Source organism: Macadamia integrifolia, chromosome 14 (genome assembly GCF_013358625.1).
Source record: "Macadamia integrifolia cultivar HAES 741 chromosome 14, SCU_Mint_v3, whole genome shotgun sequence".
NCBI lineage: Eukaryota > Viridiplantae > Streptophyta > Magnoliopsida > Proteales > Proteaceae > Macadamia > Macadamia integrifolia.
This window is the reverse complement of record NC_056570.1, coordinates 20739509-20757601: the sequence shown is the minus strand read 5'-3', so window position 1 is coordinate 20757601 and position 18093 is coordinate 20739509. Positions and strand designations below refer to the sequence as shown.

Below are 18093 nucleotides of genomic sequence, written 5' to 3'. Positions count from 1 at the left end.
TGAGCAGACTTGTTCAATTTAATGGAAAAGGAGGGGGTAATGATAAGATAGCTAATGATGTCACCCCATTTTTCTCCAAGCCTAGGTAGTCAAAAATGCCCCTAAGAAAACCCCATTCAAGTTTGTCATAGCCATGTCAAGTTTTAAAGCCTCGAATCCAGTCTTACTTTTGGTGAGAAAGTTAAAGATTTCCTAGGCAATGATAATATTATAAAAAATTTGTCGCCTAGGCCCAAAGGCAGCTTGGCAGAGTGAAATAATCTGGGGAAGGACAGCTTTAAGGCACCACACCAAGATTTGGTGATGATCTTATAAGAAACATTATAGAAACTGATAGGATGAAAATCCCCAACAATGGAAGAGGTTTCTTTTTTCGAAATGAGGTAGACAAGGATATGGTTTGTGCCAAAGGGAAGAGAAATATCTCAAAAAAAGGATGTAACAAAGTTAAACACGTCAGTTAAAGTCCTAATAATACCGTCGTGCATCTTAATTCGGATTGTACCTATTTCCACAATCTTATAGGGTGTATTATTACCCAATAAGACACTACCACTAAGGGTGTTAATTTCAAACCGAAACCGAATACCAAAATCGAAACTGAGCCGAATTAATATGACCGAAATAGAACCGAATTTTTTCGATCCAAATTCGTTTTGAATATGTGATATGCTATTTGGTTCTACTCGGTTTTGGTTTAGGGTGTCAGAACCGTCAGTTCGAACCGAAATCAAACCGCATTGCTCTTATTATTCAAGAGTGTTTTTTGCAAGCTCTTTTTTTTTTTTTTTTTTTTTTTATGTGGTAAGTATTTTTTGCAATTTAACATCACATATTTACATGCTAAGATAATTTTGGAGTTAGCAATGACCATGAGGCCCATAACTTGAGCCCATTATGGCCTTTGGTCCATCACAGTCATGGTTCAGAAGTGGAACCATTTTCATAACCAAATTAAAACCTAGGTATAAAACCAAATTAAAAATGCATATCATAATCGAATTGGAACCAAAACCGAACCGATCAGAATTGAATCGATTTGAGTATCTAAATACAGAACCGAGTTGATTCTCGGTTTAGTTATGATCCACTTATCATCAGTTAGAATCGAACCAAAATTGAACCGAATAACGAAATCGAACCGATTGACACTCTTAACTACCACCATTCAAAACTTGATAGATGGCAATTCAATCCCTATTGAAACACATATGATAAGAACACCCTGAATCAAGAACCCACTCTTTTTCAAAGTGCAAATTTCCTATGGTAGCCGAAAGGACATCTCCAGCATCTTCCACAATTCCAACAACATCAAAAGAATCATTAGTGGATTTAACCCTTTGCTTATTTTTTAATTTTGGATAATTCCTCTTACTATGCCCCTTCTCGTGACAATAGTGGCATTCAATACCTTGGTTAGATTTGAATTGACTTTTATTTTCAAAATCTCTTCCTTATTGCACAACTAGGCCTTCAACCTGTTTATATTTCAAAAAATATGAAGAAATGATTCCTCAGCCAAACCACATAAACCACACCTGAAAAAAAAAATGAAAAAAATATCATGTGTTTACTGTCATGAACTCATATTTTATAGATTTTCTTTGGTTCTTAATATATTGTCTTTAATAGCTTCTGTAGCTTTTATTTCCTTTCTTGGTTCTATAGAAAATAGAAAGAAATGAAACGAGACTATTACCCAATGTGATTACCACCCGGTTCTTGTAGGGGGATTCAGTTCTGGATGAGGTATACTAATGTTCTTTTATGTATCTCGCTTGGCCTGTGAGATGCTCAGTGTTTGCCAGTAACAGGGCTTGATGCTTAGTGGATCAGGATGATACGCTTCCTTGCTTCCAGCGAGATTTCCAGTGTTGCCAACTAGACAGTCTGATGCTTTGTGATCAGGACTGACTGATAATTGGCGAAATGGTGGTTGTCTGATCAATGATGTGTCCTGATCACCTTTATCTTGCGCATGTGGCAACTCAGCCATGTTGACTCGATTGGAACTTTTATAGCTCATGTGCTCCTTTTTTCCATATTTATATGATATAGTTTTTGCATGTTTTGATTACAATAAAATATGTTTTCCTTTCGTGTTTAAAATATGATATGTCATGAAAGAATATTTTGTTCAAATTATGCATGCTATTGTTGGGTTGCTATGTTCACCTCATTGGGATTTTTGCTTACCCCACCATTTCGATAGAAGCACAGATTGATGGAAGAAGGATTTGAGGAGATTGCGTGCTACTTTTCTTTTCGGAGTTCAATTTTCAGTAGTTGGTTGGAATTGGTTGTATCAAACACATTTGGCTTAGTAGATAGGTTTGTGATCAGCTGTCAACTTGTAATAGACTTTATTATAGTATTCTATCTTCTTTTTTTTTTTTTCGCTAAAAAATCATGTATATTAATTATAAAAGGAAAAGAAAAAATGAGTAATGTAGAGCAATAGAGGGAGGGTAAGGCAGCCCACACCTCTCACTTAGGCAAGAAGGGATTGCACAAGTTCCACCTTCGGCATTGCCATTGACAGAACAGAACAACCACACATCTCAACCATAATAACAAAACCAAATAATCAAACTAGCAAAATCTAGATCTAGGATGCCCAGATGCATCCATATCGAGATCCATCTTAACCAGAGCCGACCATTGAGTTCGCTTCACGATAGTATTATGTCTTTTTGTAAACACCAGACATGTGATAAACAAATGTACATATGTTGAATTCTGGACTTTAATTCGGAATAACTCCATTTTTGAAGGGTTTTTGTTATGCTTGAATTATATGGGAAATTTATATATTTTATCATTGTGAGATATTTGTTTATGATTTTGAGATCATTTGATCATCACCTGGAAGAATTCCACCTTTCCCGATCCAAGGTTTGGGTTGTCATTAATATTCTCTTCCTCCTTTCTTTTTCCCTTTGTTCTTAATAGATTGAGCTGATATTATCTTAAAAAAAATAAAAAAATAAAAAAATAAAAAAATAAAAAAATAAAAAAATAAAAAAATAAAAAAATAAAAAAATAAAAAAATAAAAAAAATAAAAAAAATAAAATAAAAATAAATAAATAAACTAATCTACCACCCCTAATTAGAAGTAAGCATTGCAAGGCAGCCGCAGTGATGGCTGTTGTTGGAATCTGACCCTCTGTCCATGCATATGACAGCATCATTGAACAACTGTTCCAATGATATTTTAAGGAAATAAATGGTTATCGGTGATTTTTTCGTGTAAATTTTATATGCTTTTAAATAGGCAAGAGTTCAGACTTCAGCACATACATTTCATGTCTTAATAATTGACCCTTTTGTTTCTATAAATACCTTTTTTCACCCTTTAAATGACAATAGGTGGGACTGTGCTAACACCGAAAGCTTGTGTGGGTTAACATACTTGCAGGGATCTCAAGGTTCTCAACTCCATAGGCTAGGGATCATTGGTCGGCATAGCCATGATTAGGGTGTGGCGTTTTGGAGATAAAATCACAACTTTGAGGACATTTGAGGTACTTCGTACAACAGAGCACAACTTCATTTCATTTATAAATTAAACAAAACCACAAGGCATGCATATGAGATGAAAACACAGGTTATTGGTTAATTAATCCCAAGATTTCCAAGGTGGTTGTGATTTTAGTAGGATGTGGGTTGGAAGGTGGATTATCCATAACAGTGACCCGTTTTTTCAGCCGCTGTTCTATAGATAGAAAAACAACTTGATTTCCCATTTTGGCATTTCATGCCAGTTGTGACAAATTAAATTGTATTAATTTACTTGGGAGTGAATTAGAATCACTTACACCTCAACACTCAGCCGCGGACCTCTTTGTTGGTCATATTGATCCAATTGATGGAAGATTCTAATTAATGATTCTAATAAAAAAAATTAAAAGTAAGTAAAATAAAGTTACCCATTTGTGTATGTCTACGCCTAGACATAGGTGGTTGCGAAACGATTGCGTTATCCCCATCCTATGTGTTGAAGATACTTCAGTGCAGCCTCCCATTGATTTGTGCATTGGTGCAGGGGCTATACAAGTAGTTAGTCGTATTAGTCTCACATCCATTTTGAGTGGGACAATCTCATTCTTTATATATCTGTGAACATCTTCTCTTATCAAATCGGTCTTTTGAGATGAAAATTTACATGATATTAGAACTAGCTTCTCACTAATTCTGCCTGGTTATGTGCATATGTAACATTACTTACTTGTAATAGCCATAAATTATCCTTACGTCATCCTTGCGCAATGGAGAACAAGATGACCATGTGGAGAACAAAAGTAATGCTCATTGAGGCAATGAGTGACAGTGAGGATCCAACGGATAGGGTGCATGTCGAGGCCCTCCCAACCACTGGATCGTTATTGTCACTTACAAATCACCTCAGATGATTTGAATCCTATTGACTCACTTACAACGTGAGGGGAAGTGTTAATCATATTAGTACACAAACGACAGATAAAGTTACTTTCTCGTAAGGCAGTACATCATCCTTGCGTCATCCTTACCTAGTGGAGTACAGGATTACCATGTGAAGAACAAGAGTAACGCTCATAGAGGAACAAAAGCAATTAATGTAATTTACCAAGAAAAAAAGAAAAAAAAATTAATGTGATTTACCAAAAATAAAAAATTAAACAACTAATATGAAAATCTCAGATTATCTTCTATGAGTGGAATAAAACTAAAAATAGGATATAATTAAGTTAACATTAAACACAACCCGCCTTCTTGCTTCCACTTCGACCTTATGTTCACATGTAATTTTACTTGCTCGTAATGGCCATAAGTTATCCTGACGTCATCCTTGCCCAATGGAGAACAAGATGACCATGTGGAGAACAAGATTAACGTTCATCGAGGCAGTGAGTGACAATGAGTGACAGTGAGGATCCAACAGATAGGGTGCATGTTGGAGTCTTCCCAGCCATTGGATCCTTACTATCACTCTCAGATCACCTCAGATGATTTTAATCCTTTTGACTCACTTACAACGTGAGGGGAAGTGTTTATCATATTAGTACATAAGCGACAGATAAAGTTACCTTCTAGTAAGGCTGTACATCGTCTTTGCATCATCCTTACCTAGTGGAGTATAGGATTACCATGTGAAGAACAAGAGTAACGCTCACAAAGGAACCGAAAGCTATTAATGTAATTTCCCAAAAATAAAAAAATTTAATGTGATTTACCAAATAAAATAAACAACTAATATGAAAATCTCAGATTATCTTCTATGAGAGGAATAAAACTATAAATAGGATATAATTAATTTAACGTTAACCGCAACCCGTCTTCTGGCTTCCACTTCGACCTTATGTGCACATGTAATGTGCCTTGCTCGTAATGGCCCTAAGTTATCCTGACATCATCTTTGCCCAATGGAGAACAAGATTACCATGTGGAGAACAAGAGTAACGCTCATTGAGGCAGTGAATGACATTGAGGATCCAACAGTTACGTGCATCTTGTGGCCCTCCCTGCCACTAGATCCTTATTGTCACTCATAGATCACCTCGGATGATTTGAATCCTTTTGACTCACTTACAACGTGAGGAGAAGTGTTAATCATATCAATACACAAGTGATAGATAAAGTTACTTTCTCGTAAGGTTGTACATCATCCTTGCATCATCCTTACCTAGCGGAGTACATGATTACCATCTGATGAACAAAAGTAACGCTCACAGAGGAACCGAAAGCAATAAAGGTAATTTACCAAAAAAAAAAAAAATTAATGTGATTTACCAAAAAAAGAATTGAACAACTAATATGAAAATCTCTGAATATCTTCTATGAGAGGAATAAAACTATAATTAGGATATAATTAATTTAACGTTAAACACGACCTGCCTTCTGGCTTCCACTTCGACCTTATATACATTTATCTATAAATACTACAAAAGCACACACTCTCTCTCTCTCTCTCACACACATTTGTGTGTGTGTGTTAGTGTATTCATCTATTTGATTGTTTCAGTTTCTAGAGGTCCGCCTCTGCTTCAAACCTCTCTTGTTGTTTCTTGCTGTTGAGGAGAAGAAGAACGAGAAAAAGTGAGATTGTGGTTTTTCCAACCTGGGGTGTGTGTGTGTGAGAAGTAGAAATTCTTCTATATTTGGTTGGCTTGAAAGTTGAAATTCATAAGAGATGATTGTTTAGTTTTTCTGATCATTATCCTCTCATGGTTAGGTTTTTTCTGTTGTAAGATTGAGTCTTTGTAATATATATATATATATATATATATGAAATTTTATAGCTAATCTAAATGGGAATATTTCTTACTGCATTATTAAGTGTATAGTGTAGACCTGATTTTTTTTCAAAGGTAGAAATGAAGTTTAAATTGTCAAAAGGATAAGGTCTTCTCTTAGTCCTGATCCCATCCTTTGAACATGACATAGTTTGAGAAGGCTGAGTTAAAACAGAGGAGTTTCTTCCACTTCAGTCGACTGGCCTTCTCATATATTGGAGGGACTCAAGATGGACTCTCGGGTGTAAACCTAGATATCAGTTCTCTAGATAGTTTATTTTCAGTTTTACTGATTGGTTGATGAGGAGTATCCACTTGCTGATGGCAATTATGCCGAAAGTGGGTAATGCTTCCTTTCTGTGTTGGTGTTACTGGATTTTTCCAGGTTGTATTCCATGTTTCATTTTTTTATTTTTTTAATATAATTGCGATAAAAAAGAGCTGTGAAACACAAACTTTATTTTCTGTAGTGCATGCATGCTTTCTCTTCATGGACTGACTTGTTGCATAGACTGTTGAATTTTCAGTGTTTTGAGTTTTCTAATGAAACTGAGCAGGGACTTGGGGAGGAATTCTCCTTTTCATTTATGTTACTTACTTCTTGTTCTTCAACATTCCTATATGTTCTGGGTATAGTGTTCAACATGGGAAAATTCAAAAGCATTTTTCATTGTCTTTCCTAGTGCACAATCTCTTCCAAATATTTCTTACTATTTTCTGTCATCAGTTTTTCTCTTCTAGATTAGAGATGAGTATGATCCCGAGATTTATTATCTCTAGGGATTGATTTTTTGTTAGGCGATTTCCCTCTGCTATTAGCTTCTCCAAAGGTGGGGGTATTATCTTTTTTTGTGTTGGTGTATTTGACTTGATTAGCTAGTCTTCTTTTTCAAAAAAAAAAAAAAAAAAAAAAAAAAAAGAATTAGGAACTGCACTAAGCTATTGTGGCTCCTCTTTATTTTTTATTTTTTTTAAAATTATTTTTTATAATTTTAACTTCTTTTTTTTTCCGCCAAAGATAAAAAATTTTATTGAGAAAAAAGAAAAGTGGAATAACAAAAATACAATGATTTAAAATCCCCCACCTTCGGCATCGCCATCAGCAGAGGAAAATAAATCTAAGAATAACTGAAACAAAATCTAGGTCTTGCATTAGCATCGTTAGCGAGCTCACAAATGATGCGAGGTGGAAAACTAATATTTAAAAGTGGATTCTCCAGTTTTTGCCGCATCTCTAGCAAGAAAGTCAGCCACTCCGTTTGCTTCATGAAAGCAATGAGAAATCTCCCAAGATATGTAAGGTAAGAAATCTTGACATATTATCCAATCCTGCTGAGCATACCAAGGAATAGATCGTGATTGAACTGCCATGACTACTACCACCAAGTCAGATTCAATCCAAAGAGATTCAGCTTTCAATTCCTTAGCCAAAACAACCCCTTCAAGAAGAGCACAAAATTCTACAAAATTGTTCACTGAACGCCCAAAAATTTTCTGAAATGATCTCACACTGAAACCTCTATGATCTCTTAGAGCACCACTTGCTCCAACTCTGCCTGGATTACCCAGAGAACATCCATCTACATTTAATTTGATCTGTATCCCACCGTTGGTTTACACTAATACACCTCGAGCATTGAATCATTTTAACTGTCTCTTTAGATTTCTTAGAGTATTGAGATCTACAACCTTATCTCACTTCTCATCTTTGCTTTACTTGTTTCCTCTATAATTCTAACCTTCAAATCCGTATCTTTGTAGTTATTTTAGGAAAATAGAAAAGACTGAAAAGATAAGCATGAAGGCTCAAAACCTTTCTCCTAAACATAAACAGAACATGAAGAACCACAACCAATATCACGGATCCAAAAGACTGAAAGGAAAAGCATGGGGGTATTGACTTTGTTGCATTGGTGTATCTTGCTTGATTAGCTAGTCTTCTTATTACTTTCTTCTTCTTTTTTTTCCCTTTTTTAATACAAATATATATATATTTTTTTTACAAAAAGATGAAAAAAAGAATTAGGAATTGCATTGAGCTATAGAGTCAATTTTTTTGTAAAATTTTACTTTGTCTCTCTAAAATTTTCATATTATTGAGATCTACAACCTTATCTCACTTTTTTGTTTTTTCCATCTTAGGGTTTCTAACCTTGAAATCTTTGTCTCTGTATGCTATTGTAGGAGCAATAGAAAATACTAACAAGATAAGCATGGAGGCTCAGAACCCTTCTCCTGGACATACAACAGAACATGAAGAACCACAACCAATACCAAGGAGGCCTCCTCCACGATCTGACATAGTCCCAACTAGAATTATCTACCCTGACCCAAATAAAAGGATGACCCGGGATGAAATATATATGTATGTGTATTTGTCTCCCGAATGGCAAATAGATGAAAGAACACGTGAAAATGGTCTTCAGGCAGGCAAGAAGGAATATGTAAGTTGGTCTCTACACAAGCTTTAGATTATGGTTGAACTCTTTATAGTCTGCACTTTACATAGTATGTTTCTTATTGTACAACTATTTCAGTGCAATTAGTTCTTGAGCTACATTTTATAGATAACTAATTATTCTACGACTGAGTTTTCCTTAAGTCACAGTGATGGGGAATCACTTGACTGTGGAGCTTGAGATGCGTGAGGGAGGCTATATTGAAAATCATACTTAAGCGCTTTAGGGATTTATGAACTTTAGGATGGTGTGGTAAACCTTCTCATGTAGAGGAAAACTTTGTCCATTTTTTTTGTTGGGTATATACTAATGCAATAGTTTCCAGCCCTAAATCCGATCTGTTGTTTCAATCTAAAAAGTTAACATTTAGATCTCTTATTTTCACTAAAATACCATAAATCATATTAAATAATAGAAAAATAAAATACAAGATTAATGTCAAGGCATACCTGACGAATACAATCATAAAAGAATAGGAGACTCCACCTTCAGCATTGCCATTAGGGGTAGCCTAATAAACCTTAAATAAACTCATCTATGGAACCGAAATCTGGGTATGCTCATAACATCACATGCCACTTCTTGTACATAAGAACGAAGAGAGATATTTGAGAAAGATAGACCTGACGCAAGCTTTCATTGATCATTCAACCATGGACACCAATGTAGTTAAATTTACAATTATAATGTAGAAACTTATTGCGGGAAAACGCCAATTAACAAGATTACATTTCTTCAGAGACAAGCATATCAAGGAGTGTTATTCAACAGTTACAGTACAGACCAGCTTTTAGATAACAACAAACAAGAAAGGAACTTTGGTATGTTACCCTCAGTATGTCTCCTGTTGAACTCCCACCAAAATTGTCATGAAACTTAGTTAGGATCAACACAGCTTACAGATGTTCCATAGTTACTAACATTGGCCGAATGCTGTGATACAACAATATATCGCTGTGAAGACCCCAAAGAACATCATCTTTTTTAATAAAATAAAGAAATTCTAGCTCAAAGAATGAGAGAAACCAACCGTTAAACCACTGCACCAACTTCAGCATGGCCATCAGCAGAATAGCAACCCAATCAATCGAAAACAAACAAATAAAGTAAATTTGTATCTGGGTCTTCGTTGAAATCCCAATTGATATCATATAAAGTGAATGAAGACGCATTATCCTAGATAGTAGAAACTCTTGTTGATGCCACATGTTTTGCCAGTTAGGTTCAAGACTAAGAGTTCCACTAGAATAAATATGATCTTCACTATTCTCAAAATTTTTTGGCTAATAGTATGTACAAGGAATAGTTTGCATATAATTACATTATCATTCTGATGGTATAGCTGCATGTGGGCTGAAACCATTTGTTTTCCTCATGTTCCCTCTCTATAAGGATACCATTCCCTAGTTGATAGATGATGACAAGAAAAAATAAAAAATAAAAGATTTTAATATTGGCTTTAAGGTATGCAAATTTTATACAACTTTCTTATTTACTTGGCTAAATCCATACCAAGTTTATATGAATTCCCTGTAATTGACCTAGTTTAACCTCAATATAGATTCATGGGACTAATCAGGTCTGAATACCCATCGTTAGCCAAAAAAAAAAAAACTTAAACCCTACTTTTTCTCATTGAATATAATTAAATAGAGCATCAAATTCATGTATCTGATGTAATGGAATGCCTTATTGTGTATTATAAGGAAATGTGTTTAGTTATTGAGTAGAAAGTAGATCTTGTGTTATACTGAAATTTTTTGTATAATGCAGTTCTATACTAATCTCGTGATTTCCAAGCAATTCCGATCTCTTAAGGCAGTAGAAGAATTTATCCGAATAAAGAAATTTCCTGAGAGAAACTTGGGAAAGAAAAAGGCTAATACTAAGGTGAGTTTATGGTTACTTAGACTTTGTTGCTTTTATGCATTATCTTTATTATTGTGTTAGCTGCTTATTTAAAGGGATCCTTCTGTTCCTGAAGATAACACTAAAAAATATTCAATATATGTTATGGATAATAGTTTAAAAATTAGCAGCACCAGAGACTTTTGTAGGATTAGTTACAAAAATTGGTTGAATTCCTTAAGACCTCCCTTCATACGGCCAGGAATCTCAAAATAAATAAATTACAAAGAACCTATGGCAAATGTCTCCAAAATAAACACGTAGATTAATATCTCAAAATAAGTAGGTATCATGTATAGAAAATAATTCTTTGGGAATAAAATTGATTTAGTGACCACTATTAGCACAATTGAATTTGAGAGTTCAATAGTGTGAGTTAGTAGGGGCAGTAATTAATTTCACCACAACTAAGGGCCCGTTTGATAACGTTTCAAGAAACACGTTTCTACCGTTTCTGTTTCCAGAAACAGCAGAAATGGAGCAAAAAGCGTTTGATAAAACTGTTTTGTTTCACTTATTTTTAGAAATAGAAATAGAAATTTTTACTTATTTATGGTTCAAGAAACGACCCAGGCTCGCCGTTTCTGGAAACGACTTGTGGCAATTCTTTCACTGGTTACTATCGACTTCTAAAAACATGACTTATCAAACACCTTCAATTCCGTTTCTGTTTCTAGAAACGGAAATTTATGTTTCTGCCGTTTCTTGAAACAGAAACGGCAGAAACATTATCAAACGGGCCCTAAGTTTCACTTTCCCATTAAAATTTAAGATAGTACATATCCTATGGTGGCAGTATTTTGCGACTGCCTCTAAAGGTGAGTCAATAGAGGCGATTTTATATTCCTGCCTCTAATGGTGAATCAATGGGGGTGGTTTATAATTTTACATCTAATGTTGAGTGAATAAGTGCTGTAATTAATGTCTCCACAGATAGGTTTTGTTTTTCCATAAAAATATAAGGTGGTATATATTAATTATTCATTGTTTCTTGATGAATATTTCTAACTTGGTTTGAAATGATTCTTAGAAAATGAAGAATGATAAGTCAATGGGGCAGCCAACAGTACCGGGAGAGAAAGAAATCAATGATAGAACCTTCACCGATGAAATGGGCCCTGATACCCATGGTGTGTTAGGCCCTGTTGGAGTTGGAGTAAGCCCAGAAGACAATGATTTGGCAAAAACTACTGTTCCTATCAACCAAGAGAACAAGGAGTTGCCAGCAGAATCACAGAAAGATAAGGAGATCTATGACACAGTCATGACTAAAGTAATGGGCTCCAATAACCATGGCCAGGTGGGCTTCCTTGGAGTTGTGGTAAGCCAAAAAAACAGTGATTTGTTAAAAACTAATGTCATAATCAACCTAAAGAACAAAGAGTTGTAGAAACATGTGAGTCAATAGGGGTGATTATTAGTTTTGCTGCAAATAGATTCCATTTTTCAATTTTGTGACCACCGCTAGAGGTGACTCAATAGAGGCGATTTTATATTTCTACCTCTTGTGGTTAGTTAATAAGGGTGGTAATTTATGTCGCCACAAATAGATTTTGTTTTTCCGTACAAATATAATGTGGTTTATATTAATTATTCATTGTTTCTTTATAAATGTTGCTAACTTGGTTTGCAATTTGTAGAATATGACGAATGATAAGTTGAGGGATCAGCCAACTGAATCACCAAATGACAAAGACGTCAATGACACATTCAATGTATTGGGCTCCAATACCCATGGCCAATTGGGTATCTGTGGAGTTGGGTTTAGCCCAGAAGATAATGATTTGGTAAAAATTAATGTTGTAATTAATGAGAAGATCAAGGAGTTGAAGAAGCAAGTGAAGATGTTGGAGGAGAAGTTGGAGGTAGAAAAGAAGAATAATGCAAATGTGATTGCATATTTGCAGTCACAAATTGAAAAATTTACCCAGAATAAGTCACAGCTGGATTCGTCTAATTTAGGTAAGGATGATATATTTCAATTATGACGTTAGGCATATGGCAGTTTTTTTTTTTTTTTTGTTTTTTTTTTTTTTTTTTCCATAAGATTGTGATTTCGTTTTGTTTTGAAAACCAGGTTGTAACTAATGAAGAATTGAACTCCTCTGCTTCTCTATTGGTCTTTGGACACTGCTGGTAAGCCAATTCTTCCCACATACCCAATTTCTTCAATTCTCCATAGTTAAATGTGCATGCTTCTGAATCCATGTCCTTTTGTGATATACAGGCCAAATCTATCATTTTTAGTCTATCTTTCGGCAGCATGTATGGAGTCAAAGGCTATTTGTGATGGAGTTCTTCTGGCTAGGTTGGAGTTTGGGTCTTTTGGCTGTAGCTATCTTCTGTGATTGCAAATCGGTGGTTGATATTCTTAATGAGTTATTATTCATTTATTTATTTTCCTAGGGCGTCAAATAAGGAGACAGATTTCTTTGCTCCTTGATTAGGTTTTTTTTTTTTTTGGGGTCTGGTGGTGCTCACCACCCTGTTAACCAAGTTTTCTTTCACCGGTGGTTGAGTGAGAAGATGGTCCAGATATGAACCCCCATCACTCCCCACCTCTCCCCTCCCCCCCTTATTGCATGCTGTCAATGGATCACAGTGAATAAATTCTGTGGCCTCAAGGAAGCTCGATGGATAAGGACAAATAACATTGTTTTGGAAAATAAGCTTGAACGAGGCCATAAACACTAGTCTGTGTTTCCCAATTTTGGGTTTCTGTATATTTTCCCTCATTTTGATATTTACTTTCTTAACTTTTAACAAAAAAACTATGAATACTAGCTTGGCCTAGTGATGGCAGCGTCAGCTTTTATAATCCTTTTACCCTAACCCATACCAGTGGATCCGTGTCACCCTGTCAAGACTAATGATCAGTCTTGATTGATTTCCCGACCGTTCGATCCAATTTTTGAAATTATGCTTGCAACTCCCTAAGCATGTCGTACAATAACAGCACCCAGAACCGTGCGACCTTATACATAGAAATGGTTTCATCTTTGAAAAATGGGCCTTATTGGTCTGGACCTTATAGACTCATGGTCTACCCAGTGGGCCCAAATTCGTTCAGGCCTTATAGGAATTTGGCTAGATGGTGGAGGAAACCATGAAATTCTTGGTTCAATAAAAAGATGAAAGCTCTCCTCTTTTTTCCTTTTTGCTAACGTCGGGATCTAGGCCTTCGGCCTGACTAGTCCCGTGGACCCATACTGACCCCACAATCGTATAAACCCAATCATATTGAGATTAAATGAGAACCATTCAACTTTCACTGAAAGCAGTGAAGAGCACTAAACATCCCGTGTGAGTGGCCCAAGGTGCACCTAGTGAGAATCGAACTTAGGATGCCCGAATTTACACTTCGTACCAAATTCGTTGCTCATCAACTGCGTTCCTTGATATCTGAACTCCAATTCAGATCCAATAAGCTTAGCATATCCACTCTAAAGTCTTGGGTAACGGAGGGCAAAATGGCAAGAATATCTAAACAATCTACAATTGAGGACCAATCAGCCTTCACAAAAAGGTGAGATTTTTCATCACTTTACACTGGGGGAGTAGCTAAATCTTGTTAGCTCAAACCAAGTGACTTATTATGGAAGAGAGAGCTTCCATTACAATTGTAAATAAATTGGGGGACATTGGATCCCTTGTCTAATGCTCATCGTTCCAGTGATGGAGCCCGCAGGGCTACCGTGTTGGGTCATTGCATATCATTATGGTTTTAGCTGATGACAAACTGTGTGCGCGCGAGATTGTGTAATGCTCCTACCATAAAAAAAAAAGGAGATGGTGTAACGCATTGGCATCCTTGAGTTTGGAATCTATTCACTTTTACAAGCTACGGAACAAGAAATCATGCCCCCAATAAAGGGACCTTTACCTCTATCAGTCGAAAAATAAATAAATAAAATAAGATCTATTCGGATTGTCCTGAATAACATTTTTAGTCTATGATTGATATGGTTAACCAACCTGAACCACAACACCACCAACAAGAACACAGATCCAAACCCCACCCATTTCCTTTAAGATTCCAAAATATAGGATATAAAATTTTCAAATTATCATGGAAAGGGATTTTTTTTGGCTAAAAGATCAATATTATTGTTATTAAAAAAAAAAAAAAAAAAAAGATCAGCAAGCAAAACAATACACTGAAAATAACCAGCAAAAAAGCAAGTTAATCTCTTCCCACCTTCAGCATTGCCATAAGCAGGAAGAGAAGAACCTGGAACTAACTGAATCTAAATCTTGAACAGTCCATTGCATCGTTAGTAATTTCCTGGTTTACATGAGAAGAAAAGCTCAAGATATCCCTAGAGCCACTAGTCTTTGCAGCTTGCTTTGCCAACTAGTTTGTCATAGGGTTTGTGACACCCAAGAATATAACAAGTAACAGGGGGTTTGAGACATTGGTGAGGGTGTGTAAACTTTAGTCTCACATCGTCTAGGGAGAGATTACTGGGCTAATTAATAACATCTGGCCTCCTTAATATGGCACAACGGGTTTTAAAGCCTTGAGGGCCATGGGCAAAAAAAGACAATATTGTGCAAGGTTAATGGACAGAGGTGTTACAGGGTTAGGCCTCTCTGAAGCAATGAGTTTTGTTTCATGGAATCCATACAAGGTATGGCTGCAGGTATAACCACTTTTGGAGCAAAACCATGGAATGGTTTTAGATTGAATGGAAGATACCACGGCAGTAAAATCCAACTCTATCCAAAGAGCAATAGCCTATATTTTCCTTTGCTCTTGCAACACCTTTCAACCAACGCCACAAACTCTGCCTCAAAAATCAGTTTAACACCAAGGTAAAAACAAAAAGAAGGAAAGGGAATGGTTAAAATCAAGGTAAACCCTTATATTCATTTTGGCTTCCTTCCCTGTCTATATCAGTTAAGATTTCACTTGGTATTTATTTGCAAACAGGCAGGATATGAATAATTTGGTCATATGGTTTGGGTGAATTGGGGATTGTGTGGATAGGCGCATGGTCCAAAGTTTGATTCCTCATCTATGCATCTGCTATTTAAGAGGAGACTGTGGCAGTAAATTACTGCGTTAGTCTCAAGGATTAGTCGAGGTGCGCGTAAGTTGGCCCGGACAGCTTGATTAGCTTAAAAAAAAAAAAAAAAAAAAAAAAAAAAAAAAAAAAAAAGAAAAAAAAGCAAGCCACTGTGGTGAAACGAGCTTCCATGCCACCACTGTCGTCGTAATGCAAGTTAGCCGTAGAACTCATGGGTTTAAGGTCTTCTTCCATCTTTTTCAATATAGTTAGGCAGAAGATAGAATCAGACTATAGCTCTCTCTCTCTCTCTCTCTCTCTCTCAATCCCCCTTCTCAAACCCTGTATCAGATATCAACATTTCTTGATTATAATCTCGAACGATCACAACAGAAACCATGCATTAAAAAGGAAAAGATCAAGACGAAGAAAGAGCTCACGCTATTTCTTCCCACCATTCTCATCAGATTTTCTCTCGAATTAGGTGTCTCTTACAAGAAGTTCATCTGTAATACGATCCAAATCGCTCCCATCATAGCTCCAAGAACGGTTCACAGATTAGAATCCCGAGCCCTTCTAAGCATATCGGAGAAGTCAGAGTCATCAGAAACCAAAAACAACAATCGATACTGCCGCTCATTGAATGATGCATCTGTCGCTTAAGATCCCAATCGGCCGCCTGCGGTATATCTTCCACAGTCTTCTCAAAAACCCCAGTGCGGCGAAGCTCCGAAGCAAGGCCATACCTAACCTTAGGAGTGATCAAGCCTCGAAATTGCAATCCTCTTGCGAACGCAGTGCTGGAGAGTGAGCCGGGTTGAAGCACGCTTGCCTATGCATAGAAAATCTTCTTGAACTCCACGGTGAAGGTGAATGGAGGTTAGGGATAATGATGGCTGTTAGGAATAATGAGGGACTTGGGTAAATGAATTGGACATGTGTTTTAGTCAAAAGAATACAACAATCATTTCAACTTCTCACTTAACTGTAGGGCGGTCTGAGTATAATTTGGTATTATGCAGGGGGTATTTCTCTAATAATGGCATTTTTTAAGGGGTGGCGTTGTAAATTATCCTTGTTGTATTAAAATATTAAACTATAACAGAGTACAAGAATCTCAGATAAATCTTAGTGACAATCTGTAAGAGAAATTAATGACATAATATATCCATTCAAGGACATATTACGTAAACAATTGTTGTATTAAAGTATTAAACTCAATTGTTGGCGAAGAATGAAGTTTCTAGGCCTTATTATAGATTTCAGTAGTGGGCAGTTAGGGGTTCTGCTGATGGCAATGCTGAAGGTGGGATCCTATTCTTCGTTTGGATATTGGTGCTTGTAATGTTTTTTTGGTGCCGTTTTGTTTCTTTTTAATAAAAGTAACTTCTAGCCAAAAAAAAAAAAAGAAAAAAGAAAAAAGTTAAAGGGTGATAAAGTTTTTTCAGGTGGATGAAACAGGGTGATAAAGGTTTTTCATTTGTTAGCAAAAATGAGAAGACTTAGAATTACCATTAGAATTCTCAAGAAGCAGGATGGTACCACTGTGGAAGGAGAGGATCAGCTGGGAGAATATATTGTAAGCTTCTATAAGAATTTTCACAAAGCTTCTCCTGTAGTAGATTATGTGGAGCTGTTGGAAAATGTCCCCATTGTTCTTCAACAGGGAGATATTCATTGCTTAGATTCTATTCTGGGTGATGCAGAATAAAAAGGGTGGTTTGGGAGCTTGACCCGAACAACTCGCTGGACCCTGATGGCCTCACAGTAGCCTTCTTCAGAAGGTGTTGGGACATTGTGGAGAGGGAGGTACGTAATGCTACCCAATATTTTTTTAGTGCAAGCCGCATGCCTAGAGGGGTAAATAATAATTTCCTGGTTTTAATCCCAAAAGTGGAGGGTGCCTCATCTTTGGATAAAATTTTCCCTCTCTATATGGGAAATTTTATTCTAAATTAATATCAAGAGTGATGGCAATATGGTTAGAAATTTTCCTTCCAATTATTATTTCAGAAGAACAGGGTGCTTTTTAGAAGAGGAAGTTGATTCACTTTAACATCAGCTTGGCCTCAGAGCTCGCAAATATATGCTCTCTTTGACAAGGGGGTGGTATTGGCCAAAAAATTTATATTAAAAAAATCATATGATACTATTTCGTGGCCTTTCTTATTTCAGGTGTTGCATAGATTTGGTTTTTTAAAGAAGTGGGTTAACTGGTTGCATCATATTTTGATATCAACAAGGATATCTATTCTTTTAATGGTGGGCCGCAGGGCTACTTTGGGGTGGAGCATGGATTGAGGCATGGTGGCCCTATTTCCCCAATGTTTTTATAATTGCGGAAGAAATCTTGCCCAGAGGTTTGAAGAACTTGATTCAAACTAACAAGTTGAATCCGATTCAGGGCCCTAGAGGCGTCCCAACTCCAAGACATATTCTCT

At 36.2% G+C, this 18093-nt stretch overlaps 1 protein-coding gene and 1 long non-coding RNA gene across 3 annotated transcripts; one reads left to right on the top strand and one right to left on the bottom strand.

Annotated features, from left to right (window-relative positions):
- Positions 1-3769: 3769 nt before the first annotated feature.
- Positions 3770-5082, bottom strand: LOC122060861. The gene is made up of 2 exons (XR_006134483.1): positions 4233-5082; positions 3770-4052 (listed from the first exon to the last, which is right to left on the bottom strand). It is a non-coding gene; the product is annotated as an uncharacterized LOC122060861 (long non-coding RNA).
- Positions 5083-5935: 853 nt separating this feature from the next.
- On the top strand, positions 5936-13366 carry LOC122061401. 2 transcript variants are annotated; one of them, XM_042624650.1, is made up of 7 exons: positions 5936-6079; positions 8461-8720; positions 10509-10625; positions 11674-11943; positions 12284-12605; positions 12721-12779; positions 12871-13366. In XM_042624650.1, the coding sequence occupies exons 2-6, from the start codon at positions 8490-8492 to the stop codon at positions 12729-12731; spliced, it is 951 nt and encodes a 316-aa protein (XP_042480584.1). In that variant the 5' UTR covers positions 5936-6079; positions 8461-8489; the 3' UTR covers positions 12732-12779; positions 12871-13366. The 2 variants fall into 2 exon arrangements, with proteins under 2 accessions (XP_042480584.1, XP_042480583.1); XM_042624649.1 differs by having other exon boundaries at positions 11674-11964.
- Positions 13367-18093: the final 4727 nt, after the last annotated feature.

Excerpts from the sequence above, each read along its gene's own strand:
- LOC122061401 (XM_042624649.1), top strand. The coding sequence starts at position 8,490 with ATGGAGGCTCAGAACCCTTCTCCTGGACATACAACAGAACATGAAGAA. Across the intron at positions 8,721-10,508 it reads AGGCAGGCAAGAAGGAATAT|TTCTATACTAATCTCGTGAT; the intron begins GTAAGTTGGTCT and ends TGTATAATGCAG. Across the intron at positions 11,965-12,283 it reads TGGGCTTCCTTGGAGTTGTG|AATATGACGAATGATAAGTT; the intron begins GTAAGCCAAAAA and ends TGCAATTTGTAG.